General features: G+C 37.1%; 2 protein-coding genes across 6 annotated transcripts in view; both read left to right on the top strand.

The window, feature by feature from the left end:
- Positions 1-586: 586 nt before the first annotated feature.
- LOC107702896 (cyclin-O protein B-like) lies at positions 587-3,452 on the top strand. Its single transcript, XM_016505335.1, has 3 exons — positions 587-742; positions 1,801-1,986; positions 2,907-3,452. Exons 1-3 carry the CDS (start codon positions 587-589, stop codon positions 3,450-3,452), a joined length of 888 nt encoding a protein of 295 aa, XP_016360821.1.
- A 1,955-nt stretch (positions 3,453-5,407) lies between these two features.
- LOC107702966 (smoothelin-like) overlaps positions 5,408-14,284 on the top strand; it is a 76,439-nt gene continuing 67,562 nt past the window's right edge. For all 5 annotated transcript variants that reach the window (XM_016505443.1, XM_016505440.1, XM_016505444.1 and 2 more), the window contains exon 1: positions 5,408-5,612. In XM_016505443.1, the coding sequence (XP_016360929.1) occupies positions 5,562-5,612 (51 nt within the window). In that variant the 5' untranslated portion in view covers positions 5,408-5,561. The remainder of the gene's footprint in view (positions 5,613-14,284) is intronic.

The raw sequence follows: 14,284 nt of genomic DNA, 5'->3' as shown, positions 1-14,284 counted from the left end.
CGTTGCGGGATTGCGCATACATCGCATTACTCATTCCCGCAGCTTTCGACTTTAAAATGAGGGAAATTACTGCAAAACCTTTATTCAATATAGCGTGTAGGTTAGATGAGTAAATAAATCCACACAAACCATCAGATGAAAAGAGCGCGAGTGATTCAGCTGTACCGGGTCTTCTCTCTTTGACTTTCAGAATGCATTTTTTTATTACCCGACCCACCCGATCCGCGGATTATCCGCAGCGCCCGCGGATATAACCGCCATCCGGGCATCACTAACACACACACACACACACACATATATATATATATATATTATGGGCGACATAAATCAGGTGACGCTTCAGGTGTGCGCGGTCAGTTTTGTCTCTGAGGCACCTGCAGCCCTTGGGACTGTTGTCATGGTAACGCAGGTACGCGGCGGGCTCTATAGCGCCCTTCGGTGCGCGCTAAAACACCCGGGAAAGACCCCGTTTACAAGCACCGTTTCTCCTGCCAACAGCGCATTCGACTGAATCACTGCACGTACAGCAGGATGATGAGGATGTGCGGAAATCCGTCCCGGCGGTAGAGCCTCTCCTGTGGACGCGATGAGCGCATTAAGTGACTCGGGCTTCGAGGAGGATCTTCACGCTTCGGGCTCTGAGCTGCACGAGTGTGATGATGAGGAGGAGAGCTGCTTCATCATCCAGAGACACAACGAGCAGCAGTTCCTGGCGCACAACTGCCTCGCGCGACAGCCGCAGGTAAATGCCTGTTTGTATTAGTATTATCATTATTATTATTGCAAGAAATGAATACTTTTATTTAGCAAGGACGCAAAAGTGACCGCAAACACATGTATTTACACAAAAATATTGGGCAGCACAACTGTTTTCAATGTTGATAATAATCAGAAATGTTTCTTGAGCAGCAAATCAGCATATTAGAATGATTTCTGAAGATCATGTGACACCGAAGACTGGAGTAATGATGCTGAAAATACAGCTTTGATCACAGAAATCAATTATAGTTTAACACACTGTATATTCACATAGAAAACTGCTATTTGAAATTGTAATAATATTTCACAATATTACTGTTTTGACATCTTTTGAACTGTAGTAAAACATATCATATATACTTACTGTCTTAAAGACATGATTGCTCATTTTTATCCTCCAAAGTTGAATTTCATCATATATGATATTCTATTATATATGATATGATATATAATGGAATTTCAGTTTGGGGGATGACAATGAACAAAAAAGTTTTGATCTAGATGCTGAAACCAATACAAAACCACACTGTAAAAAAGGGCACAATGTACAGTATTAATATGAAGGAATTTATTTTTTACATGTGTTAGTGTAGTTTTTACGTGTGTGGGTTTTAGACAGTGTTGGGGTAACGCATTACAAGTAATGCGAGTTACGTAATCAGATTACTTTTTTCAAGTAACTAGTAAAGTAATGCATTGCTAAGTAACAAATAAGTAATGCAAGTTGCAAAAGTAACGTAACGCATTACTTTCCATAAAAAGTAACTAAGTAATGTAATTAGTTACTTTTTTATGGAGTAACACAATATTGTAATGCATTACTTTTAAAAGTAATTTTCCCCAACACTGGTTTTAGAGTGCAATAAATGGATAATGTCCTGGCAGAAAATTACTAGTACATTGTTGCATTTTATTTATTTATTTTTTTTACAGTGCACTGCTGCAGAAAACAAGCATCCGTTTTCATTTGTTCTTACTGTTATCAATGATGTTACTGTTCTGCATGTTAATTTTTACATGATTTTTTATATCCTGCTGTAGATTACAGCAGAGGCTCGCAGCAAACTGGTCAGCTGGCTCATAGCTGTACGCAGACAGCTCAAACTCTCGTTCGAATCGTGCTGTTTGGCTGTTAATATCATGGACCGTTTCTTGATCACAACCTCAGTAGCTGCAGACTGTTTCCAGTTACTGGGAGTGACGTCTCTGCTGATCGCCACAAAACAGGTATCTTCAACTCTTATTCTCACTCATCAGCTTCATTATAAAAATAGCACAGTTAAGAATTACGTCTGGTTATTAGTATTCTCAATCTCTTGTGAAAAAGAGGTGCACTTAATTGTATTGAATGTGCACTTCAAACCATAAAAGTATACTTTTAAATACTGTACTTGAAGATAATATAACATTAGTGAAATAAAAGGCCACTTAAGTGACTTAGAGACACTCTCATTACACTTTGTAATGTCAACTTAAAAGTTTTACTTAGAAGTACATCATGTTTTTATAATCTTTTATTGTGTTTTAAAGAAGTACACTTATTTTGATGCGTTGCCTAGCACATATTACTTATTAAGCACATAGTACTTCTTATAATTTTAACTGTAGTGTGTTTGATATTATATTTTTATGTACTAAATTGCAACTTCATTACAAACGGAATACATAATTTAATAGGTGACATGCAAGTTTCAATAGAAATTACATTAGTTTACCATAAATGGTTGTCAGTAGTACATTTAACAGTACACTTAATAATTCAAAGACACAAGAATCAAATCAAAATGTATTTATAAAGCACAATGAAAACAACAGTAGTTGACCACTGTGCTGTACAAACCTTGTTAAAAAGACATAGAAATAAATATAAACAGTTGTTTAAGTATGCACTTAAGTCCTACTTAATCGGGCCAAAAAGCACTCTAAAATTCAGCTAATTGCATTTAATATGAACTTAAACTGTAATACATTTTAATTTAATTGTAACTATGTAATAATATACCAAGTATATTCTTTTAAAGTATAAGTTAATACACTAAAGTGTACTTCTTTTTCACTAGGGTTAATACACACTTTTCAGGGACTATTGATTACAAAAATAGACCAAGATGTAAATCTGAGTGAGTTGTGATTTTTGTGTTTTCCAGGTTGAAGTGTATTCACCTCGCATCACACAACTTCTGTCGCTTTGCTGCAATTCTTTTTCCAGAGAGCAGCTGTGCAATCTCGAATGCCTGATCCTTCTCAGACTCCACTTCAGACTGGCTGCACCTACCCATGCTTTCTTTCTGGACTACTTCACCAGTCGCACTACTGGATATCAGACTGATGGAGCCATGGATAAGATGGTCACTACACAGGACAGAAATGCATGGAAGGAGCCCCAGAAGAAGTGGAAATGGTTGGCTTGCAAAGTCTGTGAACTGAGTTTGGCTGACTACACGTTTAACAAGTATATGCCGTCTGTGATTGTGCTGTGTGCTGTGAAACTGGCAAAAGATCTGCTGAAGACGCATTCAGCGCAGCCCACAGACAACAAGGCTGGCTCGTCAAAGACATTGGAGTCGTTCGGTTTTCAAGAGTATGCAACATTTGAAGCTCAGCTTTTGGTTCAGCAATGCACAGAAGATCTGAAATTGTTGGTTTCTCTTAATCAAGACGCAGTCCAGGACTTCATATCACCATTATATTAGTTCATTCCACAAAATGAGCACATTGAAAATGTGCTAAAAAATACTTAAGTAATTCACTTGCTGATGAAAAAAAAAATGCAAAGATACTGTAGTAACTGAATGTTTACCGAATTTCACTTACATTTTTCTGATGTTCTTTAATACTCCATATGACTCGAAATGCTGAATTAAAGGCTGGATTTATAATCTTTTAATGCAGTCAAACGGTATTTATCCCCCCAAAAAATATTTATGCAAAAGTAAGGTTTTATTTTAAATGTATGTTTATGTAGAATCATCTTTTTGTATTTGTGCGATTATGGGATTGACGGATCATCTGTGGGAATTAAAAAAGTAAAAAAAAAAGAGAAGTTGAGTGTTTAATGAAATCTCACAGGTTTCTTAAATTAAAAGGATAACATATACCTTTTATACGAAAAAAAAATGTTTGTTTCTTCATAGGAACAGATTTTAGAGAAATTCCGATGGATGCTCTGCAGTGAATGGGTGCCGTCAGAATGAGAGTCCAAACAGCTGATAAAAACATCACAATAATCCACAAGTAATCCACACCACTACAGTCCATCAGTTAACATCTGGAGAAGAGAAAAGCTGCGTGTTTGTAAGTAATAAATCCATCAAGACGTTTTAAACTTCAAACCATTGCTTCTAGCTAAAATACGAGTCCACTATCCATAATATTGCTTTCTCCAGCCTTTGGACTCTCATTCTGACGGCACCCATTCACTCCATTGGTGAGCAAGTGATGTAATGCTAAATTTCTCCAGATCGGTTCTGATGAAGAAACAAGCTCATCTGCATCTTGGATGACCTGAGGGTAAATTTTCAGCAAATGTTTGGGTATTATTTTCGTCCACTCCAAAACATTTCCGCCATTTTAGAGAGTATCATCACAACACATACGCACGCTTTCCCCTAAGCGTAAACAACGCTGATTATGCAAATTACATTCATGCGCGCGCTTTCTCCCCCGAACGTAAACAACGCTGATTATGCAGATTACACTCTTGGGTACTCTCTAAAATGGCGGAAGACGTAACTCGGGGACAAGAATTTTTAAATAAATTATGTTATTTTTGTTTTCTTTGCGCACAAAAAGTATTCTCGTAGCTTTGCAAAACTGAAGTTGAGCCACTGATGTCACATGGACTGTTTTACCGATGTCCTTACTATGTTTCTGTCTGGGAAGATTACAGTTGCGTTGCTGTCTATGGGAGGGTCAGAGAGCTCTCAGATTCCATCAAAAATATCTTAATTTGTGTTCCGAAGATGAACAGAGGTCTTACGGGTTTGGAACGACATGAGGGTGAGTAATTAATGACAGAATTTTCATTTTGGGGTGAACTAACCCTTTAAATGCCATAATACTGGATGATATACACATATTTTGACAAAAAAAGGTGCAAGAAAAGTAAACTAATGTTATGATGATATTGCCAATCATGCATTTCTCTCGAGTGCCAAACTCTCAATAACAATTTGAAAAACCTGTACTTAAAGGGGTCACTTTATGCACCAAGAGCTTGTAACACTCCAAAGAGAAAGGAAAAATTGAAATCGCATTATATGACCCCTTTAAATCAACTACTGATTTGTTTACCTGTATTCTACTTAATATTATTTTGATGAAGTTTCGTACTGTTTGGTTGCTTTAAAATATAGTTACTTATCTCTATGCTGCAGGCAGTGTACACCGTAGAGTGGCTTCACCTCAGGTCTTGCACAAGTCGGTTAGTCAGCAGACAGGGCGTGGAGGAAATTAAATGAAATGAGAAAGTAAATGTGACATACTTCATTGATAGCAGGTCGCAGAGCCACTGTAAAGAAAATAAAAAACAATGTGCTAGTCTGTTACACCAATCAGACGCTAACATTCTAACTCGAGCGTGTGAGGTTTTGAATTTGCCGGCCACTTATTGGCTGGCGGTGAGTAAGGGGCGGGGCTTCCACTCAAATCACTCACCGCTCGTGACGCCAGAGGCATGCAGTCACCTAACGTGCTCTTGAATGCATCTGACGTGAGCCTTTCTATTATGTGTATGTGACGGCTTGTTTAACAGTACTTTACACTCGTTCGCCATTCAATCCGGTAATAAAGTGTATGAGAAGATGTCAGAGAAGCGATACTCCAGCATGGACGAGTCCTCGCTCCGCAGTCTGGTGAGTTCAGCTCTCAGCTATGCCACTTTTTAGTTTTAAGTTTAACAGACATTGATTTTAGCTTTAGCATCACTTTAGTTTCTGTCAGGAAGGTACGTGCGTTATCTAGCTTAGTGCTGTTCACATCTAAATATTAAACATAATATAAACGCTCAGGCGCACGTGTCATGCTGTAAAAAGGTTAAAAATTAACAATGTCTGCTCATTATAGTTCAACCTTCACACTAAAAACGATTATGTTGTATTTTGTACATGATTGTGACACCTGAGTTTACATGTACAATTATAAAGCGGAGGTTTAAAGTGGAAAAACAACAAAAAAGCTGATTTATAATATGTGCAATAATATTAAAAATGCTATTTGTTTTTATCAGTGCATTTCTTTAGCAGACATGATTCTGACATAAATAAATAAAATTGAACATTCAGTGATTTTCTTTTTAATAAAGATGTGAACATTACATTTGAGAAATATTAAAATGCTCACTTGCATGAGATGAAGACTAGACATATCAGTCTTGACATTAAATGTCCATTCATGTCTTGTAGTTAATAGTAGTACTACGTTTACTTTATGTAGCCTATAGTTCTCAAGGCATTTTACAAACCAAACAATATAACAGACACAATATACATACATAGGCTACTACAGACAGACAGAGCATGAGTTAGCAGCGCAGTCCAGAGTGATAGATGCACCCGACAGTCCAAACACAGTGAGTATGAGTGGAAAAATGAAATGTCAAAACAAGCAGAGCCAGAGGCAATGAGAAAAACAGTAGAAAAGGAACCAAATAAACAGATTAGGTGTGAAGCAGCAGGAGTTTTAAATCAACTTAGTGCATCCAGGCTGATAGACCATCCCAAATCACTGGGACAAATAAGAGTCACAAAAAGCGCCCCAGCCAGAAACCAGATGCCATTTTTTTTCAAGACTCATGTACAGCTGTGGTGCTTGGAACATTAAACGTTCAAGTGTCATGAACAAGCACAACAGCTGTACACGAGTCTTGGAAAAAAAAAAAAGGCATCTGGTTTCTGTTGAGTCGGTGGCGGTCCTGACTGTCATGCTGCCCTAGGCGAGATATGAGGTGCTCGGAAAGGAACAAATCATTTTCAGTGAGTTGTGGGTGAAATGGCAGAGCAATTGTGTGTAACGGCCGGGAGTGAGCATGAAGTGGGCGTCTGAGAGCCTGTGTGAGGGCAACAATGCCACCCTGAACAGCTGCAAGCGTCGCCTATTCCAGGATTCATGGAGTGACAGCATTACAAAGTGCTACATTGGTTAAAACCACTGCAATCTTGTATATTAGGAATACACAAAAAGATTTACGGTGTGTTTCTTGAATTGTGTCGTATAAGCTTGTATGTGTGGCAAACATCACCGAGAATAAAAACATTCCACAGTTGAACAAAATGGGATCAGCTTGAAGAGTTGTAGCACAGTCATCAATATACTCTGGCATTCTTCTTTTGTGGGCATAGTACTGAAAAAAAAATCAGATTTATTACAAAGATAAGACAGATTTATTCAAATACTGCCAGTGGAGTTTCCCACCAATTTGCATTTGTGATATTAGATAATATCCCAGTATGAGTACAACATCACAGCATTCAAACACAATAAGAAGTAATTCAGTTTGACAACCTCAATGTCATCATTTTTACACCTAAAGCAGAATTACATGCCACTTGTCCAAATTATTATTTTTTTTGCAAAAGTCCTGCAGTCTCTGCAAATTGGTGATATAAGTCAAAAGTGCATTTAAAATATAAGGAGCTTCACTTTTAAATAACTACACATGCCGCTGCAAGTACAAGCCATGTTTGATTGACTGCAAATTAGCAGCTATGTGAGAGGTTTATTAATTAGCACTTTGATAATTGTGTTCAGGTGTTTCACATTATCTTGGATTGGCAGTGTGTTGTTCACAAAAGCCATTGAATTATATACCGTCATGGGGGAATTGTCCCTGAAATAGTTATAGCATATTGCTGGCATGGATAAACAGTTTCTGAAAAGAGTGAATGTTGTGTCAGACTCACAGACACCGTGACAGCGTTTCAGGATTGTTCCTAATAGAAAATTCCCAGTCAAGTACAGTGTCACAAATTCCCACACAATTTAATAATTTCTTCTGTGACTCGAGTCATGAGCTTCATAAAGCTGAATTGTAAGGCAGGGTTAAACTGTCAGTGTGTAAGGACTCAAAACACAGAGCACAAAACCTGCATTCAGAGCAATAGGGAAAAATAAATATCGCCCGGTTTTTTCACTCTTATTCCTCTGTACGTAGTTACGTTTACAGGATGACCACCCTATTGAAAAAATCAGGTCATGACGGCTTGAAGTGGTTTGGCTGATTTTTATAATATGGAGCAGTTGGTTGCTGGGTCTCAACCAGCTTAGACAGCTAACCTAACCTTGTCTACCTGGTTGATCTAGACCCCACCAGAGCATTAGACCAGCTATTGGCTAAAATAACCAGCTTTGACCTGCTTGAAAGTCTGTAAAATAAGAATGTCAAAAAAAAGAAGACTAGTATCAAGTCAATACTTAAAGAAGAAGAAGAAGTAATTGACTATAATTAAATACCCCCAGTGCTGTTTGACTGACACACATCCAGCACTTATGGCACTTATCAGCCAAATGCACTTGGTCAGAATGCCTATTTTATGTAAAATGTAAAATAAAACCCCCCCAAAAAACTTGCATGCTTTTTTTTTTTTTAAAGCAAGAGTTCGCCCTAAAAAGAAACTTTGCTGATAATTTATTCACCCTCAGGCATCGAAGATTCGCTGAAACCGTGGTCCTTGGTGATTCATAAAATGCAAGTCAACAGCTATCGTAACTTTGAGAATCAAAAAAGCATATCAGAGAACACAAAATTAATACCTGTGACTATATTGAGTTCTTATGAAGCGAAATGATTGAAAAAAAATATATATATATTGAAACAAACTGTCCAAAAGAACCAGTTCACGGAAAATAACTGGATTTCCCTGTTTGCCTGAGGCTCTGGATTACAGGCAATAATGTTGTAAATAATGTACATTTTCTTGCACAGACTGATCGTTTCACTTCATAAGAACTCGATATATAGTCAGGTTTCACCGGTATTAATTTTGTTCCTTCATATGCTTTTTTTAATTCTCAAAGTTGGGCAGCTGCTGACTTGCATTTCATGAGCCACCAAGTATCACGGTTTCAGCTAAAAATCTTCTTTACTTTTTTTACTCGAAAAAAAGTCACCTCTTAATGGCCTGAGGGTGAGTAAATTAACAGCAAATTTTTGTTTTTGGGTGAACCATTCAGTTCCTCATAATAAACTTCCTAAATACCTCAAATGTAACTGTTATACATATATATTTATTTAAAAAATTATTTTTCTGTGTCCTATTGTGCTTCATGAGCCACCAAGTATCACGGTTTCAGCTAAAAATCTTCTTTACTTTTTTTACTCGAAAAAAAGTCACCTCTTAATGGCCTGAGGGTGAGTAAATTAACAGCAAATTTTTGTTTTTGGGTGAACCATTCAGTTCCTCATAATAAACTTCCTAAATACCTCAAATGTAACTTATACATATATATTTATTTTAAAAAAATTTTTTCTGTGTCCTATTGTGCAAAAACTATTCTCTCAAGATGATTCTCTCAAGTTTGGTGTTCTGAAATTATATCAGTCCCGTAAAAACATACTAAACAGACTCAAGATTGATTTTATTAACAGTAGGGTTTCAAATTATTTAATTTCACCTGACACAATTTTAGAGCTGGTAAATCTGCTAAATTGAACCTTCATATGTGGTTCTGAAGGAAGACAGAATGTAGATTCCCACCTCTTTTGTCCTTCAGATAACTCAACACTTCCCCCAAATCTCCCCCTGCAAATATTTTCCACTCTGCCTTCACAATGTTTGGATGTCTGTGAGACACGATTCCACAGAGGTCAAGAGTGTCACAGTCCCTCATGGGTTGTGGAACATGTGGAGTTTTCTCCAACTTTCCTGTTGACTATAGGGCTTATTTTTAGTTGTCTGTGAATATATATATTTTCTTTTATGCTTTTTATGATGCAGCATCTACTCATACCCATGAGGTTGGTGTATGTGTATACATCACACACCTTATACTGTGATTGACACTACAGTGGGTATAGAAAAGAATCACCTCCCATTAAAACAATAATCACATTTTGTTGCTTTGCAGCCTGAAATAAAGACGGACACAGTTTTTGTTTTATCCAGCTGTATTTACTTACAAGATTTAGTAAAATTTAGCTTGAAAAGGTTTTAGAATTTTTATCATATGTTAATTTAAAGAATCTTGTATAATATTATTTGCTGTGTTTGTTTGGTTTTTATTGTATTTATGTGATATTTGCATTTTTGTAATTGAGTTTTTGCCATGAAAGTAGCCCCAGATGCTGACGTGGCATTAAATAAAATTAGACTACTACTGCTATATACTTAAAAGATATAACACCAACAACAAAAAAATTAAAAAACAGAATCACTGATTTGGAAAATGGATCACTCCCCTCCAGGCCCGGTTCTTGACAGCGATAGAAGGGTAGGCTGGCAGATATACTGGGTGGGTGGGCAGTTTTTATTTTTGGAGGGCGGGGGGGTATTTAGATGGTAGATATGGCTATATTAACTATGCAACTGTATTGCAGTGTTGCTGATATATTTACATGATTACTATTTATTCAATGTAAATATATCAGCAACACTCGTACAAATGTAATCATGTCTACAACATTTGGTTTACCAAATGTTTTGAGGAAAATAAAGACCACACCATTAAAATAACTAAATAAAGTATTAAAATGTTTTATGGGAATAAATAAAAAGAATGAAGAAGAAAAAGAACGACAATTTTTGTAATCAATTTGAACTGGACCCATTCAATCTTATTTGTATTCCTAAGATGCTGAAAACAAAACAGACAAATGATATTTCCTCATCACATTCAGTTGAATTATATTAATCACGTAAATGGCAGCCCTATTTAACTCAAAACAGTGAAATTCTAATTTGCAGGATATTTTTGGTCCGTTAACATTTCTATTGTAAAACAGTTGTCAAATATTTCACATTTGGTTTAGCTATACTTATTGTACCTTTCACTACTTCACTTCTGATCAATGGCACACAAAGCCATTTGACTTTCAACTGTGATCAGCTGTGGTCATTTTGATTAGCTCAGCATGAAAAGAGCTTTCCTGGAGCATTTCAGTTCTTGGTAGTGCAACTGAACCAAACAATTAGTTATGGGCACCCATCAAAAGATCTCTGGGATAAAGTTGGGGACAGGCACAAGTCAGGAGATGGAGACAAAAAAAATTAAAAGGCTTTATCAATGCCTAGAAGCACAGTGAAGTCTATTATTAAGAAGTGGAAGGTATTTGGTACAACAGTGACCCTCCCTGGATCAGGACGTCACTCCAAACTGGATGAAAGAGCCGGAGGAAACTGGTCAGAGAGGCGACCAAGAGCTACAGCAACTCTTAAGCAGATGCAGGAGTTTATGACAAAGAGTGGTCATTGTGTGCATGTGACAACAATATCACAGATTCTCCACAAATGTGGCTTGTATGGGAGGGTTGCAAAAAAAAAAACCACTCCTCAAGAAAGGCCACATGCAGTCATGACTGAGCTTTGCCAAAACACACCTTGAAGATTCTGAGGCAGATGAGACTATAATTGAATTATTTGGCATTCAGCATTCCTCCAGTAAAGCATGGAGGTGGTGATATCTGTTCTGGGGTGTTTCTCTGCAGCAGGGACTGGAGCTCTTGTCAGGATAGAAGGAAACATGAAACTGGTTCACTTACGTCGGCGCTCATGCTGGGGCTGGTGTTGTTTGGATGCCATTTTGATTAAATGCTAAAACTGAATCAATTTAAATGAACAAACTTGGCGTTGCATTTGCAACCATGTGAAAACAGGGAGTGCTGCAGCCCCCTCAGCACCCCTACTTCCCGCGTCCCTGATGCAGCCTGTCATTAATAAGCAGGGAGAGAAGCAATAAGCCCCTAGGGTAAACAGAACAGAAACGAATGCAGATATCATTAATGTTCTTAATAGTGCTGGGCAACAATTAATCATAGTATGTTTACATAGCATGTGTGTGTGTACTGTGTATATTTATTATGTATATATAAATACACAATGCCTCCAATTACAAAATATGCATTAAAATAATGTAGAAGCACATGAATCAATAGTTAACACCAGCTTTGTCATGGCTGCCAGTGTTACGTCAGTCACACCCACACACACTTTTGTCACTCGTCACCATTTCATGCACTGGAGAGACAATGCATGTTTCTGTGAGTGTGTGAATAGCTCAGTTCAAAGTGTGAATGAATCCACTGTATGTGCTGTATGTGTGTGTGTGTGTGTGTGTGTGTGTGTGTGTGTGTGTGTGTTTATATATACATAATATACACAGTACACACACACATATATTATGTAAGCAAAAACGTTCATTTTGGATGCGATTAATCGCGATTAATCGCTGCCCAGCACTAGTTCTTAATGACATTTTAGTGTAACAACATAATTAAAGATAAAAGGAGTCTGATTCAAGGAGAAAGAATAGATAGGAGGAGTTGGGGATGGAGAAGGGTAATTTGCTCCTGCGCAAGTGATAAAGCTGCTGAATAATACTGAATAGATAATAATACTGAATAGACCTTATAGTAATGCCGTGATAGGCGTCGTATTCCTTTAGGTAGACGTGGATCAACTGAGAGTCAGCTGATGCAAGCTTGACTCCCGTGACCTGCCAGAACTAACGCTACGCTTGATTTTTTTTTGTTCAATTTCATATTCAATTAGTTTTTCATTAGAGATGTTTATTTGTCTTGATAGTTGTTCTCAACTTTGAAGGCATTTCCTGATTACATCCCAAAAGACTCTCTAAATGGGGTCTGTTTATGTAGAACTTATCATTCACGTCTGATAAATTCACATCATTGCTGTCCTGTAGTGTTTCAATCATGTATTTTTTTTAAGGTAAGGTAAGATTTTTTTAACATAACAATAAAATGCATATCAATCTACATCAAAAATGTAGAAGTTTAATAAGACTAATTATAAGCTATATTTTTGTCACTGTGCATACTGAAAACAGTCTCATCACTGGAAGTCGCCAGGAGGATGTGTGAGCTTGTAGTACTGGATGCCCTTATGTTATAGGAGCACAACTGGCCTTAACTTCTGATCACATATGACAAGTATTGCCTTTGCCTTTAAAAAAAGATGCCGTTCTAATTTGAAAAACAATCAGTTTTCTGAAAGTTTGAGAAAGTATTTGTTAATGTGCTCCAAAGCCTTTACTCTCATTGTTAGACACCGCTTTGTGTCACTGCACATTTGTGCGAAGCGAAAGGGACAGTTCATCCAAAACTGCAAATTCTGTCTTCATGTACTCACTGTTGTGTCATTTCAAACCTGTAAGACTTTTTGGTTGGCTGACTTGCAACATAACACGTTATCTACTAACATGTACTACGTGTTCAAATAATGTTTTGACAAAAAAAGTTGTATAAAATGATAAACCTCACATTTCAGCCTTTAAATCATTTTTTAGGAAAAGGATTGGTCAAAATGATAAATTTGATCAGCTCCATAAACAATTGTACATAGTCTACCTTATTATCGAAGTGCTGAGATTTTTAGAATGCACATTAGCTTGTTTTCCATCTACCTCTCATTTCCATCTTACAACAAAAATGTGGTCCCATTTTCACATTGTTCTGAACACAAACAGCAGACAGGCTGAATGAGAATGTAACTTCACTGTCTGACAGCAGGTGGCGCTGATGGAAACTTTGAGTTTGTTTTGTTTGAGGTTTTTTAATGTGGAAACAACCCTTCTTGTTGTTCTCGTTCATCAAAAAGCTTCTTTCACCTTAAATATACCACAAAGGTCAACAAAACTGGCATGTGTGGTCATTCATATAAAAGGTAGCATTAAATATATTCTTAGATTTTGGCGTTGGAAAGGATTATCCCACATTAGACAGTGACTACCTGCAGTCCTCAAACGCACTATTAAGGCTGTTTGGATAACCTGAATGAACTTGAATTTCCTTTGGAATTTTTTAAGGAAGTAACTGAAAGAAATGGAAATGTTTATGTTGGGTCTCATTGAGATTGTAGGTGTTCCAGGTCATTGCTCATCTTCCTGAATGTGTGTCACTAATGCTCTCATTATCTTGCTCTCTTCCTTTGCCCTTCACCTCTCTTATTCAGCCCGCATCACAGTCCGGGGGCGGGGTTAGGAGGCCTGTGTCCTTATATGGGCATTCTCGCGCTGCGGCTGGAATGGACTGCTGATTCACATCTCTCTCTTCTCTCTCTCTCTCTCTCTGCTTTTGCATCGATTACCATTACCATGATTGATGTAAAATTGAAAGTTTCCATCAGTCTTATCTTCATCACTCAGGGACAAAATTCTCCAACAGAAGTGAAACTGCAGAATGGATCTTTGGATTATTAATTAATATTAAACTGTTTGACTTTTTAAAAACTATTTTTTGCTATTTTAAAGATCATTATTTTGTGTATTTGGTGTAACGGAATATGTTGACATGCTTTAATGTTCAAAAAACACATTATTTTTCAAATACTGTACATTATTGTAGGTCCTCTATGCC

Source organism: Sinocyclocheilus anshuiensis, unplaced genomic scaffold, assembly GCF_001515605.1.
Source record: "Sinocyclocheilus anshuiensis isolate Anshui unplaced genomic scaffold, SAMN03320099.WGS_v1.1 scaffold238, whole genome shotgun sequence".
Taxonomy (NCBI): Eukaryota; Metazoa; Chordata; class Actinopteri; order Cypriniformes; family Cyprinidae; genus Sinocyclocheilus; species Sinocyclocheilus anshuiensis.
This window is presented reverse-complemented; position numbering and strand designations above follow the sequence as displayed.

Excerpts from the sequence above, each read along its gene's own strand:
- LOC107702896 (XM_016505335.1), top strand. The coding sequence starts at position 587 with ATGAGCGCATTAAGTGACTCGGGCTTCGAGGAGGATCTTCACGCTTCG. Across the intron at positions 743-1,800 it reads GCCTCGCGCGACAGCCGCAG|ATTACAGCAGAGGCTCGCAG; the intron begins GTAAATGCCTGT and ends ATCCTGCTGTAG. Across the intron at positions 1,987-2,906 it reads TGCTGATCGCCACAAAACAG|GTTGAAGTGTATTCACCTCG; the intron begins GTATCTTCAACT and ends TGTGTTTTCCAG.